General features: G+C 39.7%; 1 protein-coding gene across 1 annotated transcript; it reads right to left on the bottom strand.

Annotated features, from left to right (window-relative positions):
• Positions 1-741: 741 nt before the first annotated feature.
• On the bottom strand, positions 742-27,187 carry LOC140235974 (organic cation transporter protein-like). The gene is made up of 10 exons (XM_072315963.1): positions 27,035-27,187; positions 21,611-21,880; positions 8,040-8,143; positions 7,365-7,519; positions 5,861-6,029; positions 5,053-5,191; positions 3,800-3,891; positions 2,898-3,106; positions 1,765-1,873; positions 742-955 (listed from the first exon to the last, which is right to left on the bottom strand). Exons 1-10 carry the CDS (start codon positions 27,185-27,187, stop codon positions 742-744), a joined length of 1,614 nt encoding a protein of 537 aa, XP_072172064.1.

Genomic DNA, 27,187 nt, shown 5'->3' with positions numbered 1-27,187 from the left:
TTTACGGAGTTCAAGATGTGAAAGAACTCCCTCAGTATAAAATATATTACTGCAAATAATGGAAGAAATATAAGGAAATGTTTGTAATACCTCGTCGGTGCTTCCTTTATATGACACAAATTGAATTTCTAGGGTCTTATGCACTTTAAACCCTACACATAATTCAGCTGTACCACACCGCGTCGCAAACTTTCCTTATTGCACGGCTGATCTTTTAGAGCCTCATGGCAAAGAAGCGACACTGATCGTCGTTTCTAATGATGTGCTACCATGCATTTATTTGTAATGTATAACATTCTCTCTTCCGTCATTTTTTTTTTTGTATCCAGAAATATTTAATACGAAAATGAATCAAAAGACAACATCGACATTTATGCTGGTCCATCTCGAGTGAGTCAAATCAACCGGATGTGCATGTGATTGATAGTGATAACCTCTTGTCTCCATTTTTCTTTTTTACTTTTTTTTTGCAGACCTCTTCATGCGGTTGTCGAGTTATTATTACCACATAATTTTTAGTTATCTTTTTTACATTTGGGTCGAAGGAGACAATTTTGGTACATTAGAGCATTCTGAATGTCCAAGCATGTTTTCCAAAAGCGTTAATCTAACTCATCATCTACTCTCTTACAAGTCAATGTTCTATTGCTGAAACGGTGCATTTGAGCCTATGCTGAATGCTAAATGTAACATTCAGCAGGCATCATTACAGAGAAAGTCGATGTCAGAGATTCTGATAACTTACTTCCCGAAATTCTCTCCGTCATTCATGGATTCAGGAAGCATCTGTCCCCGCGTTTCAGGGAGCATAAGACACAGCAGTCCCGCTAGGACCGACACGCTGCCGTAGAGCACAAGCGGCAGTGGCGTCCAAACCTTCCGGAGCGCGAGAATGAGTGGCGCCAGAATTCCGGCGACACGCGCGAACATCGAGCAGGTCCCAACTCCCACACTCCTAATGTAGAAGGGGAAATTGAATTTTCATTTTTTATTTCATTTTTTCTTTACAGGTGGTGAACGTCCCATGCATTATTAAAGAAATTAGTTCTAGCCATCATTATTGGCAATTCAATTATCCCGGTTATTGTTCTTACTTACGATACCTAATGATAACCCAAACCACGTGACATACTATTTACGATGTCAATCAAACGCAGGAGCCGCTATACTGAATATGATAATTATGAATTTTTTATATGACCTTTTAAAATTGTTATTAAGCCCATGTCTCTTACCCCCCGCGGAGCATGCTTTTAACCTGTTCCATTGTCTTCCCTACTTTATCATTTTTTTTTCAATATTTCTTCTTTTTTTCAGCTTCTATTTGTTTTGTCTTTTTCTTTTTTTACAGAAGCAGGTCGAAAGACATAAGCCCCACTGATTTTTTTTTTAGGAATATTACCTTACATCTGCACCAATGAATATACTTTTGGAAGTTACGTTTGAACATTGATCAAGTCGCACATTGCTACTGTTGTTCGCCTTTTCCTTAAATGATGTTCGGTGGTGGTTGGCTATTCAAATACACGTTTCTATATGGTCCAAAGTATTTTTTATTTGATATTCAACCTAAATTGTGTTCAATAATCAGTAACAGTGGTATGAGATTTTAAGACACTCATTTATTGATCGAATCCGTCTGGATTGAAAACGACAAAATTAACTAGCCACGTCAAACATTACTCTAACTGATTTTTCCCCCTGACTTTCCTTGTTTGCCCAGGGTTCATTTGGTTCCATTGACTATCATCTTGTTACGAATACCTGATTTCAGTGGGGTACAGCTCGGCGGTGTAGAGGTATATAATGCCGTAGGAAGCCGATATGCCAAATTTCCCGACCATGGCGACGACTGACAGGGCAACGCTAGGTGCTGTGTGATCAAGGAACATACAATTATTTATCCTGCTGATCTACACAAAATTATGATTTAAATCTCCTGCGTTGGGCAAAGACATCACATTCTGCTCTTCGTTATAGATTTGAAACTGTAGTTTCTAACTTATCACCTGATACCATGTATTTTTTAAAATTGTGAAGTGAGTTCATCCAGAGGATTTCATTCCATGAGAACAAGTCGTGTTTCGAAGTTCAGGGTAACTCTCCTATTTCATTGTGATGTTTTGTTTTGGTTTTTTTTTTTTTCTTTTCTGGAAACGTTTCCCCTGTCTCTTGGTTTGCTTTTTACTGCTTTGTTGAACGTTAAACATAGAACGGAATTTAGCTCCAATCTTCCGGTATTAGTGACCCGCTAAAACAAAAGGATCCAAAAGACGGGGGAGGAAGATTTTCTGAAAATGGCATGACATTATTTCCTTATATACGCTTCTACTTTATTTCATATATAACACGACTCATAAAAGAACTCAGTTGCTGAGATATAGATGACTTTATTAGCGCATGTCGAGTGGTTTAGAAATCAACATTTCAAGAAAACCACCTTCAAAGATTTCCTTCCGACGCTATCATGATTAAGGGGAGGCAAGACAGTTTTCACCTCTTGACGTTGTTCCTAGCAACCTCGGCAATGTTCATTCAAGCTTAGCGCCAGCAGTCTACGCATGACCAATCAGTAACCAGGTTGCCACGCACTGACCAATACGATCACTCCCTTGTAGAAAGGGGCGGAGTCTATCTGCGGCGGTAAATCCAAATCTTCAGACACGTTTCTGTTACTGTTGAAAGTCGTAGAATTATGGCCAAGAAAAACGCTAATTTCTTGCCTTTCCTTTGATCATTTAGCTTCAAAATTTCGGCAGGTGATAGACGATACATTGGACTACAAAATTATGCAAAAAAACAGAAATCCGATCATTTTGACCGATTTTGATGATCTGACTTCAAACTCAATTTGTTGTGTTGGGTCATAATTATGCATCCGATTTGGTTACACTTACAAATAAAGGAGGTACAAAGGCAAGCTAATCCACCAAGCAGCATACAGCCGGAGAGACTGGGCCGCCTACCCACGGTGTTGATGATCGGCACGGCTAAGAGGTAGGCCGGAATTTCCACCGCGCCGGCAACAGCAAAGGCTAGGTAAATGTTGACACCGAGGTTGGATGAGTTGAGTGAGAGTCCATGATAGACCATTGAATTTACCATCCTGGATCGTAAAAAAGTGAGCAGTCTTTGTGCTTCGGTATTCATTCATTCATTCATTCATTCATTCATTTCATTTCATTTCATTTCATTTCATTTCATTATTTACAGTACAAACATTAACCGGGTTAGGGCTGCTATTCAGATACTCGTTATAGGTTCTATGTGAAGCGGCTGTTTGCAGGGATGGAGGTGGAGCATTTCCAGATATTATGCAGTACAAAAACGTTCTTTTCTTAAATAATGTGGAAGAAATTTTATTTTTGTTGTGTCTTGCAGGTGTGTATGGGTGTGCACACAGTACAAACGTTTTTCATCGTTATTTCATGTACGTATTTGTGGTTACTTTATTGAATAAGTACAATAAAGTGTCTTTTCGCTGGCTTGTAACGATCCATAACATTGCTACCTGCAATAATCTTTGAATTATTTTTGCATTTTTTTTTTTAATAAATGGCACAAAAATGAAAATGAAACTAAAATATAAAAAAAAGAGCTACTCAGGTCGTCTTTGATCAGTCGTCAGGAGTAGTAATCACGGATACAAAATGATATCAGTTTTCAAATGAATCACTCAATGTGAGATTTCAACCGATTGCGGACATTACCACACACAAAAAAAAAACCACACACACATACCTGTAAGTTATTAACTAAAATTCTCATAATTTATGACAATGTACAAGTGTATACCTACCAAATGAAAATAAGATTGATAGATCTGAGTCGCATATTTGGCGTTCGGAAAATGTCCAAACCGTTTCTACGTCTCACTTTTGGTGCCGCCATCTGTTTTATCAGAAACAGATAAGATAAAGAGAATGTCCTCTTCTCCATATTAGCGATGGTAAAGCGAAAAATGAACCCTAATAAATTCGACAATGAGTATCATTGAAATACGTTGTAATTGCACTCAGATCATTCTAAAGAGCATGAAAATTATTGCTTTGCTGAAAGCAAAATAGTTGTCCTCATTTCAGGGGGAGGTATCTTTTGAAAGATAATCATTGCTTTTCATACAGGTAAATGTTAACACAATACATCAGTTCTGATAACAAAATTAACACATAATACTATGTAAAGAAAACCTGATGACACCACGTAGCAAATTCAGAATCTTTGCTTTAGCAGATTGCTATCTATTTCGGTCACGAACTTTAGCCTCAAGTTGATACCGAACTATATGCGACTCCCACTTTTCACTGCAGAGCCGATCTTTGTCAACAGACAAAATGACAATCTGTGGGTATGAACATCTATTTTCTATAACATTGGCAGGGACAGTGCGTTTTTTTTTATATACGTCTTAGCTACCGGTGAAATATGGTCCACATCTCACTAGCATTTTGAAAATAATAACCAAGATCCATCAGAACTGATGTATAATCGATTATCGAAGCCGCAAATCTATCGTATTTTCTCTATATAATAATTGGGTATACAGATGTAATGCCCTGACATGGATCATTTTGAATAACCTGATTTCATCAATCTATTGGGATTTCTTCTTTTTTTTTTGAGAAAGTAATGTATTCTGTTTATTTATTGGAGATGTGTCTTGAATAGACACCCAGCACTTCATTTTCAAAGAGGATCACGAATGGATTTCTCCTTATCATTTACAGTTCTATTTTGTTGCAATTCTCTCCATAATTCTGGTAATGGGTCGCTTTCTGTGTACCTCCCACTGATACTTCTTTCATTCATTCTTTTTCTCTCTCTCTCTCTGTCTGTCTCTTCCCACTCTCCTTCTTTCTCTTCCTCTCCCCGCCTGTTCGATGTTATGCCTCATTCTTCTTTCCTTCCCCACTCTACATAACCGTTTGATGTGATGTAAGGATTCTTTTATATCCGTGCATGTTCTGCCGTTCCCATCTCTCTCCCTCTTTCTTTCTCTCTCTATCTCTTTCTCTTTTCTCTCTCAACCTTCTCTTTCACTTTCCGTCTTACCCGCTCTTTGATGAATTCTTGACTGAACACGGGGCGATTGAGATGTTTTTTGTTTGTTTCCGCAACTTTTGAAAGCGTCTTTTCGGCCTTGTTGAAGTCTCTTGCGGCTATCTGCCATCTGAGCGACTCCGGAAGAAAGCTAAAATTGGGACAAACGGTTCGCAACGAAGGGTGAGATATACGTTTTGCCTCCGAAGATTTTGTGTGTGTGTGTGTGTGTGTGTGTGTGATTTGCATGAGTAAGAGGTAGACAGCGGGAAATTGGCAGATTATAACATGGAACATACTAAACTGCGATACCAATAGGGCGCAAAGATGATTTTCATTAGGTTATGTCAAGTAAATTTCAAAATTAGAGAAGATTTACGAATTTTCCTCCATAGAGACATGTGACACCATGTTTAAATTAATCTAGTTAGTCTTACTTGCATGGGTATGTGGTTGCTACTACTAAAATGTCTTCATTAAAACTATTTTTAAACCAAATATTTCAGAAATCTTAATTATGGTTTCTTAAACTTTGACACGTTCTCATTTCACTCGAATCTTTACCATTTTGTTTATTTGATTTAACATCACATAATAATTCACATTATTCTACTTACGTTTTCCGTCAACTGAAAAAAAAAAACTCTAAAAGATTCGAAGGTTTCCACTGAAGAGAAAATGGGAAGCGACAATATCTACACTTTTCATCTCAAAATGTGCAATGTGAAAACTATCCACACGCTATTCATATTGTTCAAGAAATGATGGACAAACTACAGCCATGTATTCGCTTTCAACCATATTTCGAGAACGCTCTTACAAGACGAGTACAATGATGAAGACGGTCGGGATGTTGACGGCAAGCTGAAGAGTCCTCCACGAGCGGATAAAGTAAGCAATGGCTGCGAGTAGCATGTAGCCAAGGGCGAAAGGGACAGCAAAGGCCATACCGACTGCCCCTCTTTTAGACGGTCCAACAAATTCTGTACCTTTGTTTATATTACAAAAAAAGGAAACGCAGAGTTTAGAAGTTTTATCCCTTAGAATAAAAGTATGCCAATGTGATAATTTGCAATGACTAATGAATTACTATGCCACATGTTCACTTTCTGAAGTGAACAATTAAAGACATGGACACAAGTAATTTGATTACGTGGGAGTCGTGTTTCAAAGGAAATGACATCCTGTATCAGACTTGACTGAGTGGTGTTTCAAACATAACGAATAAAACACAAGCTTAATTGAGGTTTGGAACTACGGTAGCACTTACACATCTCACATTGCCTTATCCAGAACTGTATGATACGTCATTTTTTCGGCCATTGGTATTAAGTCACTGGGTATACACCATTTTACGTTAGAATCCTCAGGGGAAAAGAGCATTTAGCAGAGGTAAATATCTGTGTAGCAAAATTTCATATTTCGCAGGTGCGGCATCTTTTAATTTGCATATATTAGTTGGGACACCTTTCAATTTTTGATTGAAACTTCTATTTTAATTGTTTCTACAAAATATTACAGGATGATTGTACATCTTTAATTTTTTTTTCAGTTAGTAATGCAATGGACAAAGCTGCATGTCTAAATTATCTTCCTGGTGAATATTTTTGTTTTTAACTTTTGTTAAACTGAAATTATGCTGAAAGTTTGACTGAGTTTGACTGAGTTTGACTAAGCTGATTTGTCTAAATTTCGACGGATTTGTTTTAACTGCATTATCTGCCTCGAACACACTTTACTTACCGTTCTTCCTTCGCGTAAAACGGTATACAAATAGTGAATGGTCACGAGTGTGATTGTACATGATTTTGCAAGAGGTGAAAAATTGAATCACTCTATTCAACGAGGTAAAGCCGAGTTGATGAGTGCGCCTCTATTTCCACTGAGTTTGCTTAAAGCCATTTACTCTTTAAAAATGATATGGTTATTAGTGATAAACAAAATGATATTATTGTTTTCATACTTGATGAATTTAAAGCGAAAGAGCAATTGGCTTACCTATTTCAGAAGACAGGGAGAATGATGTTACTTTCGATATGTAAAGATGCCACTAACAAGTTAACGCTTCTATACTTTTTGTAACAAATATAATTTTTTAGGACTTTCTTATTTGCTGTATGGTTCTGTTCTTAACTTACTATGAGGTCACGATTTGATGTAGTTTTCCAGCGATGGTGCATCGAGAATTTACAAATGTACTACTTTTAAGATGAATTGTTCAGTTTTTCCTTAAACGTTGATACATTCAACTAATGTTTCTACTGCACTCAATTCTCAAAGGGGGTTCCGCAATAGTCAGTCTCGTTACATTTCATTTTACCAACCTATGACGAAAGAAATGATGTAGCAGGAGATGGAAGTGGCTCCTTGGAAGAAGCGTAGGGTGGCAAACTGCCACCAGCTCGCCGCGAAAGCCGACACGATGCCGCATGTCATTCGCATGGAGAGAGAGAACATCAAAATCCTCCAACGACCAAACCTGCCATTCAAGGATGAAGTTGTTCAAAACAAAGGAAGAAGAGAGGCTACTGAACTGAAGTGTGTCGTCAATCAGAGCTCATTTTGGTTGTTGATGAATGCAGCAGAATCAAACAGAAATAATCGTACATGTTTAATTTCAATTGGTAAAAAAAAAGTATATATATATAAATAAATGGAAGAGATATTGACTTTTTAACTTTGAGTATCGGCCCTAACCCCACATTGAAAAAGGGGAGGAGATATTGCAATGAGACTGCCTCTCATTTCTTTTATCAGTTTTTACATTATCTTATACACATGTTATCTTATACAAAAAAAAAGGTGATTCCAGTTCAGTTAAAGACAAAGAAGAAAGGCAATTGCAATGTTCTTTGTCTTTGCAATGGCCCATTGTTTAAATACAAATGCATTTGTGTATGTATATATATCCATATGTGACTGTTTGTATCTGTATGTATTTTTATCCGTTTAGGATGGTCAAACAACGCACACCCTCACACACACGGGGTATTTCTTACATGTCAGCAAGTGTACCAAACACGATAGAACCGGCCAAGAACCCCCCGTAGAAAATGGACTGTGCCAGATCCGTCAGGCCCTCTTTGCCACAGACGAGGTCAAACTATGAACAGGAAAACGTCATAATACATTCAGTCATTGTGGGAGATGTAATACACTCAATCCTTACGGGAGACCTGCGGGAAGCAGATCTGCCATAGTAGAGCAGATAAGCCGAAAAATTGTGCAAAATTTGACTAAAGCATGAAACTTTCACCAGTGTTAGTACATGTTATATACCTCATAAGTTAGAGTCTTATCGCTGATTGGTCAAAAGTATATCAGTAACCCTCGTGATAGAATTCGTAAACCCTCCGCAACTTTTGCACACATAACAAGTACATGTAGACTTCGCGCGCGGTGTCCGCACCCCCCCCCCCCCCCGGACATTCACCGTAATACGCGCATCGTACAACACATGCACAATCATCACATCATACCACAATAGCGCGCGCACAGCAGCATGCAGGCATGTTTCAACATGGTGCATGGCGATCGAGTCCGTGATTGAAGTGAGTTGAATGCGCGGAGCCGGAGAATTTGGAGGAGTCGTAGGATCCCGAAGCAGAGACAAATCTCATTATACAAATTCGAATGCTCTAAATATCGAATTAAAACACGAGCGACGGGAAGCTGGATAATAACATAGGCCTACTGTAATTTTATGTCAAGACTTTTAATATGCAGGAGCTCGCAGAAGGCCGCGTGAGTACTGAGTAGTCTACGAAATGTAAAACCGTGCAAGCGAGCGCTACGCTGTGGCCTGTTTCAACGTTAGGCCAAGGGCTAGGCCTAGAATCTACTTCGTATTTGACTAGCCCCAGATCTTACCTAGCTAGTTACTAGTAGTAGTCAAATGATGAGGTATATAAAACAAATATTAACTGCTCTGTATTCGGATGGTGGTGGAAATTATCATTCCCTCGGTGCTTTTCATACCGACCCTTCTATCACCCCGAGGCGTTAGCCGAGGAGTGATAGAAGGGTCGGTATGAAAGCACCTTTGGAATGATAATTTCCACCATCATCCTCATGAGCAGTCAATATTTGTATACTATACGATTCATTTTAAGATCGGGAGGTAAGTCCGAATTGACCTCTGATGACTTCAAAGTTCAATGACCTCAAAATTTCAGAAACATTTTGTGTCATTGATTAATGTTAAACATGGTAAAATGTAATGATGTAGGCTACTAAAAACTCATTTTTGTTAAAGTGTAATTGTCTTCATGTTCTACAGAGCCCTGACAGGTTTCTACCTTTCACCTCTGATGACCTCCACAGGTCAATGACTTCAAAATATCAGAATATTTATATTTTGCGTCATTGGTTAATGATAAACACGGCAATGATGTACTAAAACCTTTTCTTTTTTTAACAGTGGAATTGCCTCAATGTTCCACAGACTCTTGACAGGTTTCTACCTTTGACCTCTGATGACCTTCAGAGGTTAATGACTTCAAATTATCAGAATATTGATATTTGATGTATATTCATTGGTTAACTGTATACCTGGTGTGCAATCATGCATTCCACAGAAAATTAGTCATACCCTGTGTATATCCAACTTTGACCTCTAAGGACAATGTGAGGTCAGACTTTTAGAATACAGTATCGGAATTTGTGTAGGATTACATTGATGTTTGGCTTCATTGGCTTAATCCTAAATGTTTAATCATGTACAAATCACGCCTTGACGTTCTAATCAAAGTATGTATGCATATTCCGCAGAGCATTGATTCATGATAACAGGTCTCAGAAATGTGAGCAGTCAATTACTTCAGAAATGAAGCTTACGTGTCTTCAGTGATTGCAGTGACCTCATATATAATATTTATGTTTGGGTTAGTTATGCAGACTAGCTTGCATGAAATTATGTGCAACGTTACCCAATTTGCACTGGACAAAGTTTGTACGCTTAAATATGGAAAGCGGGGAGAGGAGAACCATGTTTTGGGTTGATGCTTAATAGTTTGTGAACAGGCATATGGCAAAATCCCTTGAACTGGATGAAAGGGTGAAAGGTGCTAACCAGAAAACAAGAGGCCCACCTCATCGGGTGTACATCACAAGTGAAACAACCCAAGAGTCGTACAGCCCATGAGTTACGCAGCCCACGAGTCACATATCCCGTTACCTAAACACTAGATGAACAAGGTCCATGGGCTCGACATCAATAGGCCCACAAGCTGTGCGGTCCGCGAGCTCGACACTCGAGGAAAACAAGACCCACGAGATTAATATCACATCAGAGAGCATAATCTATTCAGTCACAGGTCTCGTGGACCGCCCCCCCCCCCCCCTCCGTGTGTCGGACTCTTATGAGCCTGGTTTGCCTATAGTGGCAAACCAGGTAATATTGCTCATGGGCAATATTACCTAGTTTCGAGCTGGCAGGCCTGTGTTGGCCAGTGTCAAGCTCGTGGGCTGTATGATTCCGATGAATGAATCATGGTCCTGGAGCATACACTGACGTCAGGGACCATGTGGAAAATGACATATTGTGAGGCCTAACATGCATTCCACATGAAGCAATCCTGTGTCTTGCAACTTGCTTTTGTCATCCAATTAAGTTTGGGTCATTAAGTCAGGCAATTTGGCACATAATTTCTATAATGTCCTCTTTAGGTACTTCACTTTCAAATAGGAGTAGAACTCCTATTTGCTCCTATTGTCTTCTTTATATTCTATACTCCTTAACAATTGGGCCTGGCCAAGAGTGGTGCCCCATGCCCAAACATTGCTTGTTTTCAATATGGCCGCCATCCGGTTTGCATTCAACGTGTGAATCAGAGTACGCTGGCAGCGGGTAATATCACCTGCATGATCCGGTTAAAATACTCTGCCAGCAAGTGATGATTCAGTGTAACCTCCTGCTGAAATTGGTCTAGAACTATACCCTCGATCTCTTTCAAGACAGGGCACACAGCATCATTCTGCGTCTTCAGTGAATGGCACGCGATGGAGCTTACATTGCAGGGATCGGCACACAGATCTCCTCCACAACTAAACTGGATAGACATCCTGGGGTCAGACCAGCGTTCTTATAGGTGCATAGCCACTGTATGCGATCATCAGTCTTCCAATGGCAATATCTAAACAGTTTAGGTGAAGACAAGTTTGTCGCTACGATGGGTGCATTTGGACATAGTGTACGGAATGCACGTGGTAAGGAAGCTTCTTTTTGACTCGCGGGGTAGACTACAATCCTTTCTCAGGCAGAGGGTTCTGAATTATCGGGTCATGCTCAGTCTGGACACAGTGAGCTGAACACCATATCAAGTATTATGCCCAACTGTAGGACCTGTATGTCCTACAGTGTTATCTATACCGGCAAATATACGGGGACATCCCATGAGACCGACACCCACGAGTCATACAGCCCACGAGTTCGAATTTTTGTCAACCCTTTCAATTTTCAAAATGTGATCATTTTGCACTCTCAGAGATACCGAAACCAGCGAGAATTCGGCTTGCCATAGAACCAGTAGCATTCACAATGGTATTCACAGCGACATTCACATTATTCACAATGATAACGGACAATAACAATTACACCTTCCGCCCCGCATTCCACACAAACAGCCCACGAGTTCGACATTACAAGGGGCTTAATGTGTCGGTCTTGTGGGCCTTGTTTGCTTAGTGTCGAACTCATGGGCTGTATGACTCGTGGGCTGAATGATTCGTGGGTCGGTTTTGTGACGTGCACCCAAATATACTCCCAGCCCTGTCCAAGCACCTCAGAATGGTAATGGGACCCTAGTGTCGTCATGAATGACGTATAACGGCATACTCAATATGTACCGCCTTACATGATGTTATACCTGTAAAACATACCCTTATGGAGTCACCAGGGGATATGGTGCCAAGTACCAGTACAATAGTACACCCTTAATGGCATTTTAAATAACTATTTCTTACACTAGTTGGAAAATATCAACAAAATGATACTGTCCTAAATTCCAATAAGGAAAGTCAGATTTACTTGTATTTAGTATAGTGATCTCTATGTATTGTACTGCCGAATTCACATCCCTCAATTTTGAAAATCTATAACAAACTAGATAAAATGAAAGCACATAAATTCAACAAAACAAAAACTCTACATCCAATTAATTTCCAAACTTTCTTTGCAATCCCAATATGCTTTAAGAGATTGACAGTTTATATCAGTGTAATTTTTAGCATTTCCCACATTTTGCACTGCTTGACACTGCTTTGTGTGTAATGACATGGGGAAAATGCATGGAAAAATTAAGATACATGTTTATGTATTTTACATGGAATCAGTTCCCGTCACTCGTCTTGGCAGAAATGCATCAATCTTGCAATGTTGTTGTTTATTATTTCCCTCTCCATCACGAGTATGTTCTATGGAACGTGTTGATCAAAGTTGTTGTGATGTCGGAAAATGTGAGGCTGTATTGCAGGTGGCCTATTGCAGGTGGCCTTCAATTTGTTTTTCACATTATATTGGCATGTTTAACAGACTGAATCTCACCAAGATACTTGTTGAAATGTTTTGAAAAACTTCTGCTTGATTTCACGAGCGGATGATTATCAGTCGTCTTCCTTCTATCATCTTTTGTGAAAAAAAAGTACTGTTTCTCTTTAAAAGAGTCAATTAATCTGCACTTACGGTTGGTGCTCTATATAAGACATTCCAACCCTTGCACCTCCAGCCTATACATCCGTAGGCGTTGTGGTGTAGAGCCGTGGGAGCTGAACATCTCTCATGAAGCGAGACTTCTCTTTTCTTTTCTTTTCTTTTCTTTTCTTTTCTTTTCTTTTCTTTTCTTTTCTTTTCCCCACTAACAATGTGAAACAAAGTATTGTTCCTCTTCAAAAGATAGCGTGCCAATTAATCTGCATTTACGGTTGGTGCTCTATATACAAGACACTCCAACCCACCTCCAGCTTAGATATCCGTAGGCGTTGTGGTGTAGAGCGGGATCTTAACATCTCTCATGAAGCGAGACTTCTCTTTTCTTTTCTTTTCTTTCCCCATCACTAAAAAAAAAAAATAAGTTTCGCAAGAAACATAGAAGCATTCGCACATACTGTTTACATTTCCCATCACATGCTTTTAAAGGGATGGTACAGTATTGGTGGAGATGAGAATCGGGCTTTTAACTTTTTGCGAGATACTAAGAAAACACTTATGATATAGTACAGAGCATACCATTTTAAGAGGAATTCGAAGTTTATTTAGTGAAAACCGGGACAGCGGTAAGGAAACTGGTGCTGGCTTCACCATCTTCGTCTTGCAAACAGGATCCAATACCCACATGGCTGTTGAAGAAATGTGTTATTGAGCTGACTCCAGTACTCACACGCATTACCAACCTTTCTCTGATGAGCGGCTGTTTTCCAGATTCCTTCAAACATGCGCAAGTTGATCCTCTTATTAAGAGGCCAGGTTTAGATTCAGAGGTATTGGGAAATTACAGACCAATAGCAAAGCTTAAATTTGTTGCAAAGTTGGTAGAGCGAGCATGTGCTAATCAGATACATGCATATCTGGAATCAAATGAAATGTATGGAAGAACACAATCAGCATACAGGAGAAATCACAGTGTTGAGAGAGATATGATATGTGCTTTAATGACCTACTTCTTGCAGCAGACAGGGGCCAGGAGACACTGTTGGTGATGCTAGATTACTCGTCTGCATTTGACACTTATATTGACCATAACATCACGCTCCGTCGTCTGTCATCGACTTAGGGAATTGTTGGTACTGCATTTGATTGGTTTCAGTCTTACTTTAGCAACCTAACGTAGAGTGTGTCAATCAATGGTACTGCATCTGCCCCTTATGTTCTCAGACAAGAGGTTCCTCATGGTTCTGTCTCAGGACCACTGTGTTTCGTAATGTACACAGCTCCCTTAGAGGATGTAATTGACAAGTGTGGCATAAGTAAAATTACATATGCTGATGATACTCAGATTTATCTTTCATTGCCAAAAAACACCACTGATGATGTAGCAGTTGGTCAGATTAAATCATGCTTAGGTAAAATTCAAGACTGGTCTCTGCAAAATTGCTTGAAATTGAATCTTGAGAAAACTGAAGTTGTGTATGTAAGATCTCGTAAGAAGTCCTCAACAACTTTGTTCGTCAATGTTTGCGATATTTTTGTGCTGCCAATTTCTAAGGCACGTGACCTTGGTGTCATTATCCAAGATGATCTCAGTATGAAAACTCACATCTATAACATTTGCAAATCTGCAGCCATAAGTCTACACAGGATTGGAAAATTGAGACACGTTCTCGATAAAGCAACTACAGAAAGACTGGTTCATGCGTTTATTTTTAGTCATTTGGATAATAATAATGGTTTGCTCATTGAAGTTCCACACTCTCAGCCGAAAGGACTCCAATGGATACAAGATTCAGCCGCAAGGCTTGTAACACGCAAAAGGAAATTTGATCATATAACTCCCATTCTTCGTAGTCTTCATTGGTTGCCCATTAGAGCTCGTTATAGGGGTTAAGATTTTGACCCTTGTATTCACATGTTTTCATGGAAATGCCCCTGCATATCTCAGTGAACTCATGAAGCCATATCATCCTGGTCGTAATCTGCGCTCAAAATCAAAAAATCTCCTCTCTGAAATAAGTGTCAAATTTAAAGGCTGTGTACAGTTCTGGGACGGTATTCCATAAACTAGATAAGCATGCTTATGTCAGAAAATCTAAGTAATTTTGCTTATTTTCTGGCTAAGATAAAATTCTTAGCTTAAGTTCGTATTCCATAAAAAATGGCTAAGAATTTGTCTTAGCATTTTGCTAAGAATTTTGCTACGAATTTTGTCTTAGCTAAGACAAATTTCGGCTTGCTGGATAAGCATATTTTCTTTAAAATGTGCCGTCGGTATTCCATAACGACATTTGTCTAAAAAATTTACCTTAAATTTAAGACAGCTATTGAGCTGTCTTAACTTGGGTTCCAGTAGAAAAAAAAAAATATGGGTTTAGCATAACAATGTAGAAAAGATGGCGGCTTTAGCTCATAATTTTTCATCTTTTTGCTGAATAAAGAAGTTCATCAGTAATCAGTAATGTAAATGAAATGAGTTCAGGATTTGACGAAGCGTCTCGTGTGCGTCTCGTGGGCACTAGTCTTGCACAGTAACAATACGGTAGAAACTCGATGGGCCATGGGCCACGCGGGAATCGGGGGGGGGGGGGTATGTGTTGCGCGTATATACGTGCCCTCGACCTCCTTCTCAGCGCGCATTAGCGGCGGAGTGGAGCGCGCAGCTAGAGGAACGCACATAGCCGCCCGGACAAAGTCTTACGTTTATGCCACAACCCCTACATACATTACGTAGACGTATACATGCCCTGTACACGTGCGGCGATCACAGTTTGTGTATCGAGTCAGGCGAGCACTGTCACAAAGCGTCCTCTCCGGCTCTACCGGATCGGTGATCCACGGAATACCGAAGTTATCTGGGACTAGTAACTACGTTAGGGTGTAAACATAAGTAGATTGTACTCGCTTTGATTTTGATTCTCATGATTTTATGATGTTTCTGTTTTTTCACTCGGTATCGTACTTGAAATGTGGTGTGATGTGATTGCGGTGTGAGTCTCACTAAAAAGGCCATAACTTTGACCGAAAAGATCCAAAACAACACGTAACTGTTAGGTCTTGGTTGCCTACTACTAAATAAGTAGGCCATTTACTGACATTCTAGACACTGTGAGACCTAGAGTAATATGAAGACGTTGCTCCTATCAAAAAAAAAAAAAAGCCTCTGAAAAAGTGTGCATTAGGCCTACATCTTTTTCCATGGGTGGCTAGGGTAGTTGCGATTGTTGCTTAAACACGTAAAATACATAGACTTTCACCGCGGGGCAGCTGTTCGCGAACAGTGGACATGAATATCTTGCTTATGACATCATCAGAATTTAAGATTTTTGCTTAGCCAAATCGCCCGACTTAAGAAAAATGCCTTACAGTTTATGGAATACCGTTAGGGCAATTTTCTTAGCTAAGCAAAAATCTAAGACAAATTGCTTTAAACTTAGAAGTTTATGGAATACCGGCCCTGGTCGAGGTGAGGATTTAGCTTTTTACGTTTTGCGAGATATTCGGAAACCACTCTATGAGATGTCAAAGAGCATGCCATTCTAAGGGGTATCAAAAGTTTATTTGATGAAAATCGGTTTTGAAATGGCTGAGATATCCAAAAACAAGGTGAAAAAAAAGAGATCCTAATAAAGTTGTGGCCTGTCGCCTTTCACTATTATCACTTTTATGGATATCTCACCTATTTGAAAACCAGTTTTCATCAAATAAACGTTGAATCCATCTTAGAATTACATGCTCTTCTCTAGTTCATGAAGTTTCTCATTATCTCACTTAAGAATGTTCAAAACATGAATCCCCACCTCAACCAGTACTGTACAGTCCCTTTAAGACATTTGGTGATAGGGCTTTTGGAAAAATCGCACCCTCATTATGGAATAATCTCCCTCTCAGTGTACATTAGAGATTTTGATGAATTCAAATCTGTGTTAAACACTCACCTTTTTGATAATTGTTGATTATATGTTTGAATAGATAAATATGTGATAGATTTTGCTTTCATTAATTTTGTACACGCATAGAGACTCTATCTTATGGTATTATGCGTTCTAAGAACTGACTATTATTATCATTATTATTATTATCATTGATATCATTATTACTATTATTATTATTATTATTATTATTATTATTATTATTATTATTATTATCATCATCATCATTACTATTAATTTGTCACATACTGCGAGTAGCTGCCTTTTGCCAGGGTGGGGTGGTACAGGTTTGACCGATTTTCGAGTGCATAATACAGCGTAATTTCTTCCCCGGGGACATGGTGACGTGCACCTCACAATTCCATATTAGATTTTCCTAAAGAATACACCTAAACAGGGTCGGCGGAATTTGTGTATGTGTGTGTGTGTGTGTGTGTGTGTGTGTTTTCTAAGGGGGGGGGGGGGGGAGTGCTCCGGGGCAGTGCTTTGGGCAAGGGCCAATGGTCGATTTTTTAATTATGTTTTTTTTTTTCCGTTTTCGGCATGCACCAGGCCAGATTAATAAATAGGGCCGAGCAATGCTATCTAGAACATCATCATGTTTATCATTAATAAATGATGTCAAACATCAATATTCTGATACTTTGAGGCTTAGTGACCTGCAAAGGTCATCAGAAGTCAAAGGTAGAAACCTGTCTGTGCACCAAATGCAAAATGCAGGAGAATGATAAAATTTACATGGATAGCACCAATGCTACTAACGTCTTTTATTCAACGACCTGCCTTCCTGTAGGTCTGAAACCGAGACTTCATCACAAACAAGTTTTGCATATCTTTCCTCACATCTTAGTAGAGTATTCCACTCATCACTAAAGTAAGTCTTTACGACTTTTGAAACCATTTCTATACCGTCTTATTCTACGGGAAAGGGAGAGGTTTGGTTAGTAGGGAGAAATGATGTTTTCTTTTGCTCTCTATTCTATTCTGGGTTTTTTAATATTTCATTCTTTATTGTATGTGTTAGTAGCCATCTGGGCTACATTGTAAAACAGATATGTTTGTTTTGTACATCTTAACCATGTTTATTCTTAAATAATGACATCACAGATCAATATTGTGATACTTTGAAGTAATTGAACTCTATAAAAGGTCAACAGAGGTCAAAGGTATAAACCTGCCTGTGCTCTTTGGAATATGAAGACAATTTCATTGTAAAACAGATATGCCTGTTTTGTACATCTTAACCACGTTTATGATTAACTAATGACACCACAGATCAATATAATTTGAGGCCATTGACCTCTAAAGGTCATCAGAGGTCAAGGGTAGAAACCTGTCAATGCACTGTGGAATCGGAAGATAGTTTCGTTGAAGTACATATGCACATTTAGTGCATCGTAACCATATTATAGGCCTATCATTCACAAATGCCTCCAAACATCAATATTCTGATATTGAAAGTTCAATGACCTCTGGAGGTCATCAGTGGTCAAATCAGACTTACCTCCCGATCTTAAAATGAATATTATGGTATGTACTATAAACACTGGTGAAAGTTTCATGCTTTGGTCAAATTTTGCACAATTCTCATGATTTTGAGGGCTTAACCTCTCTACTATCACAGATATAACAACATTGGCCGACCTTCGTGCACAATCAAACCAGTTTAAAAAAAGGGGGGAACTGTGCGAATATCACCTATCCTTAGAATTGTACAAAGAAGAGCATGATAATGGTGTAATTGTTCCTTTGATATGTGCAAGCCCGCATGAAAACAATGAAAAACAGAATCTTAGTAAATGAAATACTGAAAACTAGTGCATTTATTCGTCATTTGTTGTGATAGATGCAGGTTTTTCCCGCCAAATTCCATCAGATTTGCACTTCGATTTAATGATTCGGTCATTCAAGTTCCAGTGAATTTGAATTATCATCGGAGATCAACCTTTTGATCACATCAGCATTAGTTTTTATGAGTTTCTCCAATAAACGTGGAAAAAGGGGCGATCGAATTAAAAATGCACGTGAAACGCATTCAAATTCATATCAGCACTGCCGTGAAGAACGTTAAAAAGTTCAAATTCACAATATAAAGGCAAACATTTTCAACATGTTGGCAGTGTTTCCGTTGTTTCATCTGTTGGAATATGCACATTACGAACCTTGAAATTGGACACTTGTCATATACTCGCTCAGCTCGTTTAACTTTCCTTTTATAATACACATACATGTATATTTTATTTGTTCACGACTTTATCAGCTGCTACGCAACAGTACAGTACACAGGAAAGGCATGAAAAGCATGTTACATAACAACAAATTTTCAACATGTTGGCAGTGATTCCGTTGTTTCATCTGTTGGAATATGCACATTACGAACCTTGAAACTGGACACTTGTCATATACTCGCTCAGCTCGTTTAACTTTCCTTTTATAATACACATACATGTATATTTTATTTGTTCACGACTTTATCAGCTGCTACGCAACAGCACAGTACACAGGAAAGGCATGAAAAGCATACAAAGGGTGAAGCATTCAACAACCAGTAAGATTACATCATTGGCGATACCCTTTGATGAAACGGGTTTATAACTGGGCCGATTATGGCAAATTATCATAATAGTTATACGAAGACGAGGAAGGTATTAAAAGAATCAAACATATGCATATGGATGTGGACATTATTAGAAATTCTGGAATATGGTAATTTCCAAAATATTACCCATCCACACTATTAGGCCCGAATTCACGAAGGTGGTATAAATGAAACCATGGTTTAAACCATGGACAAAAACCATGGAGCGCCACGTGTCGCATGGAACATTTCGTTACGAAATCAGTCATTTCGTCGATGAAATTATTATTTTGCAACGAAATGACAACATTTTGTAACTAAATCAACTTTTCGTCCACAAAATGATAATTTCGTTAACGAAACGGTCATTTTGTCGACAAAATGACCAATTTCGTATCGAAATATTCCGTGCAACACTTGGCGCTCTATGGCTTTTGTCCATGGTTTAAACCATGGTTTCATTTGTACTACCTTTGTGAATTCGGGCCATAGGTAATAGTATGAAATTGGGAAAAGGGCTATAAAGAAAGAAATACATACAATACATACAGTACAATTTAATAAAACTTTGAAATTGTAAGTATAAATACATAATACCAAAAATGAGAGTAAAAAGAAACGGCGCCTACAATTACGCGTAGAAACATTTCTATGTTGATTGAATTCCAACGTTCAAGGTGCGAAGTTATGTTCCTAGAAATGGAATCTAAATTCGTAGTTGGGAAGAAATTGAACGTCTATCCAGCAGGCGCGAAATTGAATGCCAACTTCAGGACTTGAAATTGAATTAAATTTTCTCCAAATTGAATAGAGCAGAATATAAAAAGAATGGAATAAAAGAAAGTTGAATGCTCAAAGAATTTAATGAACCGTAAGAGTGGAGCAGTGATTAAAAAAATGCTTGAATTTGAACGTCTTTTCATTAATTTGAATGAAAATCTGATGAAATTGGTTGGGAAAACCTTTGGTAAAATAATACACTGGGGATTTCCTCTTGTGTGTGTGTGAGTGTGTGTGTAGGGGCATGGGCCTTCTGCACATTATGGACTATTAACGGAGGTCTTTCTTTGATCCAATGTTCACCACCGCCACCTGATCATGTGCATCTTAATGAGTACATTTAGACGTTTTGGACAATGACGATTGTTTAATCGTGCATTGCCACTGTTAAAAGAACCGTTTCCCTCACTTCGGTCCTATCTGGCTGAGGCGTCTTTCCAGACTCAACCGCCTTTGAATAAACACCAATAATGGGGAGTAGCAAACCTCAAACAAGGACAAATTTTGAGTCACAAAATTGGTAATTATACTGAAGCGGTCACTTGCGGCCACGCATGTAACGTCCCTAAATGACGAGACAAGCATGTCCTCTACTGTTACGGTCCATGTTTATTCTGAAACAATGTGCGACAAATGGGGAAAATAATACAATAAAATTCACAGTAAACCTGCCTAATTATTTGTTTTTCTTGTAAAGTACTTGTATTTTGCAAATGAAAATGCTTTAGCGGTAATTTTGCAATTATACACTACAATTGCACATGCATTTTTCTTGATTTCTTGATTTTCTTGATCTAGTTCAAAATGCTTTTGTGACGCTTTTGACAGAAACAGGTGCACGAATTAATTAACTCTTTATGTGCTATGGTATTAACCCCCTGTGTGCCATATTATTCTGAGAAACCAATATATTGTCATTTTCTGAGAAGACATTCTGTTTTTCAAATCCATGTACCTTTCATAGATTTCTGTTTAGCTGGACCTGTAATAAGCTAAGTTGTTGAGAAAATGCCAAGCTTTGCTTTCATGTAAATTATTGTATGACTAATCTGTTATTTTTTTTTTCAAATGCGAGGAACTACATAGTTGTAAAAAGGCATGACTTTTGCACACAAAATAATGACAGAAATTTAGAATTTACACACAAATTCAGTAAAAAGCCCCGCTTGCTAGTCAAACATGCAGGCTATGTGAGAGGAACGAAATGGTGAGACACTTTCATTGTACAGTGACCTTTGGCGATTTATAGATCGGTTTGGGCGGTTTGAGCAGAATATGCGAAGTTGGCACGCCGTCGACTTAGTCGGGCGTGCGAACGTGGCACATAAAGACTTAACGAGCGATGAATGTCCACGTGTAGTAGGACTATGGTAGGGAGTTGGGCATTATTGTAATAATTATGGTATTGTGATTCCTGAATAAAGAGTTTCTTTGACTCATTACTTGCCTCAACTCCTGACAGTGCTGATCAAGAATTGTGTGAACTATTGTCTTCTGCTGACGCTTCATACATGCACTTTTTATTTAAATTCCCAGCATTTTTCTCTTGCTGACATTTCACGACTTGAGATTTGTTGTTGTTGTTGTTGTTGTTACTGTTGTTTTCGTGGATAGACTTTTACTGTTAATACTCACGTCACTGACAATTGACGATTTGTATTGTGACGTATCGTAGGTCCATCCTTGGTCACATGGGATAACGTCATCAGATCCAGTGCTGTAGTTAGACGGAGAGAGTCCGGGCCAGAAATTGACCCCTGACGTGTTGTACTTGTGACATTGCTCGTAGACAAGGCCTCCATCTGCGGAGAAGTTGAACGGGATGCTGGCGTTGCGCTTGGCGGCTACGCAGGCGTCAGCGGTCAGTCCAACATCTGTGCAATCGTAGTCATCCCAATGAGAAACCTGTAGGACGTGAAAAGACAGCCCAAGACTGTAGGAGTTACGTAGATGTTAGGATAGCAACTCTTGCTTGAATGGCAACTTCCCATAATCACAGCCAATCAGGAATCAGGATTCTTGTCGTTCCCAGGACAATTGCCATCCCATAAAGAGTTGCTATCATATCAACTTTTTATGAAACGGGTCCTGGTCTTGTCAATTGCTAATGAGAGGCAAGCAGAAAATTCATTAATTCAGTCCATTTTGATGTACCATGACATTTGTTGGGTCAGTGATTGACACACCAACACGCAATTAGTCATATTCTGTCAAAGTCAATGAATGGAACTGCAAATATTACCTTGACAAGCGAGGAGCGTTTATCCATTTTTGTGTTTACATTGATGTTGGCGAGTTCCGTACTTGCGTCTAATCTGCTAGACATGTGCCACTTACCTGCTACATGCGTGTATTCCGTGTGACCTGCGTGAGAGCTTGGAAACCGATTCGTTTTCAGTTACGAGCGACCTACGGGGGCTGAGAAGTACGAGTTGCCTGCGAGGTGCTGCCGCTAAGGGCCTCCTACTGGCATTCTACGTGTATCTCTGCTGGCAAACCCCCACGACACACCGGTACAAGTTTTGAGAATGCTCAAGGCCTTGTCACACCGTGTCTGGGAAAGCATTGCGGGATGATTTTCGGGGAAAATGTTTTGCTACCCGGACCTTCCAGCAGTTGGACCGCACGTAACAGTACATAGCTCCTATCTCGCACGCAGTTGCACGGAGGTGCGCACGTAAGTCCGATTTACCCGCAGCCAAGTTTTGAGCATGACCAAAACTTTTCCTGGTGAGTCGTCTAGGGATTGCCCGCAGAAGTCCACGCAGAACACCAGTAGGAGGCCCTTGTATAGCTACCACAAGTCATAGGCAGTTGACCCGCTTCTATACATTAGGTTGCCCGTGGATGTATGCTTTTGCGCCGGAAGCGCGTGTCTTCTGCATAACTTTCCGTGGAATTTTTTTTTTTAATTGCCCTATCAAATTTCTTCAGAGGAATTCCTTCACCTAGTTGTCAGTCCTCTCTAGCCATCCATACGCCTACACGCAGATAAACGGAATGGACGTAAGTAGAACGTAAATAGCACGGGTCCAGCAGGTAATACGCGTGCGAAGACACCAAAATCCTTTTCCACCTGCAAAAAATTGTCCTGCTTGTTCCCACAGGCATCAAGCCCGCGTATCTTGCTTGGAAAGATGTGACAGGGCCAAAACTTGGCTGCGGGTAAAGAGGACTTGCGTGCGCAACTCCTGGCAACTACTGGTGAGATACGTGGTATATACTGTCATGTGCGGCTCATCTGCGGGTACCCCCGGGTAGCAAAAACTGTTCTTCGCAACTCACCCGCAAGGCTTTCACGGAAAAGTGTGGCACGGCCTTTACGATCGCGAAGTTTTCGCGATCTTCTGTCGCGTCTTCACACTGGCAGACAAGCTTCTCGATCTTTGAATCGACGAAGTTTGGGTCATTAGTGCGCGTTCGCAAGTCTAGAAGGGTCAGAGAAAGAGCGCGTCGCCTGGTGGCCAGTGAAAGTAACATAACAATGCACACCTGTACATGACAATGGCCAGCGCGCATTAGAGACACCGCCGGCAAACAGCTGGTGGACTGGTTGCGGGAAATGATCGCGAAGTTTCAGTTGCGTTTAATGTCAGTCTAGGACCCCGTTAACAGTGCGGGGCTGGGCCGAGCCGCGGCCGAGCCCAGCCTCAATTGCGGGGCCGAGCCCCGCAGTTTTGTCCGTTTACACTGCCGGGCTCGGCCGCGCTTTTGATTCAAACCTTTCAATATTTTGTCGTAGTGGCGTTCTGCTTGTAAACAAAGGCAATTTGGTATTGTCTGGTTTTCAGACCCTTTGCCAACTGAATTCCATGGTGACGAAGTCGCCGTTCGGGCAACGGCCTTTGCCGAAAGAAAACATCCTTTGCAGGACAAAACCCCCTTAAACTATACTAGTTGTCGACGTTGAGGGGTTAATATCCTGAATAGCGAAATAGTACAGGCGAGGGTTTGGAAGCCATACTAAAATTGGCCGCGCATTTGGCCCAGTTTGCGTTTACACTGAGAAAAGGCCGGGTCCACCTCCAGAGCGTGGCCAAAAGCGAGGCCAATTTTGGCCAATTTTGGCCTCGCATTTGGCCTTTTGCGCATTTACACTGAAATGAAGGTGGGCTCGGCCGCGGCCGAGCCTCGCACTGTAAACGGGGTCTAACCTATAGTCATTGTACTCAATGCAAAGAGCAGGCGAGAGTGTCAAATCCCTTGACATGTTCTGAAACCTATTCCATAAAAAAGAGACACAACAGTAGGCAATTCGAGACACAGATAAAAACAGACGCAGAAGAATATAGAGAGGCCTAAAAGACAAAATGAAAAAGAACGATACCTTAAGTTCATAACATATAACTCCTGCTGTCCCATTGATGATGTTTGCATGAATCAGATGGAGATTGTTCTCCATCTGATAAATGTCTTCAGTGTTAGCGAGTTTGATTGTTTGCTTGTTTGTTTTATAACAGCATAATGTCTAATTATTTAGTTTAGCTGTTACTTCTTGAAATCAAAGTTAATGCTTTACTTGGAATCCGGTGAGGTGGCTGCCGCTGTGGCAGGCAAGCTTTGTTAACCCAGGTCATTGATTTTCACAAACATAATCAGCAATGTTGAGTACTAAGTAAAGAGTGCCTGTATTAGTTTACCAGTCTTTTGAGTTGGACTTTGTATAGGGCATCAAAAGAGAACATTTAGGGTACACTCTGCCTTTATATTTCGGTTGTGATAATCTTGCTAATCTTGCTATCCGTTTGCATTCCACTTCTAGTGTACACGCCTGTCAATTAGAGAAGAGAGACATAACAGTAGAAGCAGACAGTGTTGTAGGAAGACATTACGTAAGTCATAGTATCACTGATAGGTATTTGATAGCTAACTTAATTACACAATACCGTCGATTATCAATATTGAAAAATCTGATGAGTTTGCTGGGTTCGGCGTTATTTCATTCGATTGAATTTATCTGTATTTTTCTCACGGAGAATTGAATTGACAATGCAAATTGCTAAATGCTATATAGAGTTGTGGTCTATGTAAGGAATTTCCAGCAACTACCGCAACATAGGTTATACATAGAAGAGATCTTATTTGTATCACGTAAGCATTGAAATAAGATAGTGTTCGCATTGCTTTTTTTTTTTTGTCATGAAAAACTGCAACGGTGACAGGCTCATTGGAGTCAATTCCATCATAATCTTGTATACAAGAACATAATGATAATCATATGGATTGCAAAGAGAAAAAAAAATGCCGTATATTACAATGTATGCATAAAATAAGAGCGAACTCTATCAATGAGTTAAGTGAACGGTCACTCTATATTCTATAGAATTTAGAGTGGCATCTCAATCATTTCACTTCATTTGAGCTATTTCAGTTAATTTCATTTTCAATTGATTGAATTTAATTCAGCTTTACAATTCAGATGAATTCAGCTTAATGCAGTACTGTCCCTTAAATACTCTGGGTAATATCTCAATAGCAAGAGAGTAATGAACATAAAACCCCGGTCACACAGAGCTTTACGGCTTAATCACGGCCAAAACACATCAAAAATTGGTCTCCCGTGAAGCAGACGGTGTTGTTCGCGTTGATGTCGAGTTTAAGACGAGCTACGGTCGATTTATAGACGAGGCAGGACGCGGGGAAAAATCTGAACGGCGGGGTAAAAAGTTTTCAACTGCTCAAAATTTTATTCCGCGGACAACCACGGGCGGCACACGTGGTAAAGACGTGCAACACACGTGTAACACACGTGATAGTCCGTGTTCCGGCAGTGATTAAAACTTGGGGAGACGCGGTAAAGACGCGAAAGTTTAGCGTCTGTCATGGGCAGTGCACGGTCATCTGACGCGTGTTACTCGTTGGTATCACGGGAAATAGCGTGTGTTTAGCGGCTTATCGCTGACAAATGGATTTTTCCGCGTACACACAAGTGGCTGGTTAGCCGTGCTTAGGCAGTGCTTCAGCAGTGGAACAGCCGCCAACGGCCATACCCCGTACAAAGCACGGCCAAACCAAAATTGACCAAAAAATTACCACTTACGACCACGTCCACCAGATTTTCATAGCTTTTTGTAAGTGATTTGGACGTGGAATACTGTGTGACAGGGGCTTTAATATAGAGTTTCTATGGAGTCAAGCATTTTATCAGGAGAGTAGTTCTATCATCCGCATTTTTCATCTTCATATTAGCCCTGCTGCCTTGGCTTTACCATCGATAGATACCTATTCACACAGCAATAGTTACTGATAGTAATTAAGATGCAGTTGTGTCATTATAAGGAAATATCCGTCAGTCAGAGGACAACGCGCGGTCAGATAAGGAAGTGTGTTTTGTTTTGGTTGTTTTTTTTTTATGTTTGCACCACTCTTTCACTTATAGGTGCTGCTGTTGTTATTGTTGTAACATTACCAGTACTTACTTATTATAAAGAGTTAATTCTGAGCTCATAGGTAAAAATCGTTATTCCAGAGATGTACGCATATAATTATGTCACGAGTATAAACGCTCGTGGTGACTTATTTCTTGCTAGAGTTCAATTTAACACAAGGTTTAAATCAACTTTGATACACAGGTAAACAAAAAAAAATACAAGCAGAATGAACGAAGCGTAACAATAAAGTTATCTCTTTTTTTCTTTAATTGTCAGATTTTCAATTTACACAAGTACATTGTAATTGGAAAATGCGGTATTTTTAGTACTTCGCATATTTTCCTCGGTGATTCCATTAATTATTACTGAAATCAACTTTTAAGTAGCTGATTTACCAACATCAGTCATTTCCATTCGAAAGCGATATTTTGCTTTGGTTTTATCAAAGTTTATTACTCCTACCGTATACAAATTGCATTTATGTTATTTATATATATACTGTACTGCTGTATGAAGAGCTTGCTTCCAAAAGGCGCTAAATCCATCATTTTTCACTGGATTTAGCGCCTTTTGGAAGTAAGCTCTTCATATATCGGCATACCTGAATATAATTATGATCACACCCACACTTCACATACATAAGTATCAATCGCCCTACTATTAATGGCTTGGTTGACTTGTTACGAACCGTGCACCAGTGATCCATCGAAGCGTTCAGAAACACGGCAATTATCGAGACCCAAGGGTTGGTAAACACCACGAAGCACACGATAGCAAATACGCGCCACTGAAAGGGACCAAACTCCCCAATCTCCATAAGAATGTCGTCTACTTTGGCCAT

Source organism: Diadema setosum, chromosome 12 (genome assembly GCF_964275005.1).
Source record: "Diadema setosum chromosome 12, eeDiaSeto1, whole genome shotgun sequence".
NCBI classification, from domain to species: Eukaryota; Metazoa; Echinodermata; class Echinoidea; order Diadematoida; family Diadematidae; genus Diadema; species Diadema setosum.
The sequence above is the reverse complement of the archived record's forward strand: the minus strand, read 5'-3'. Positions and strand labels throughout refer to the sequence as shown.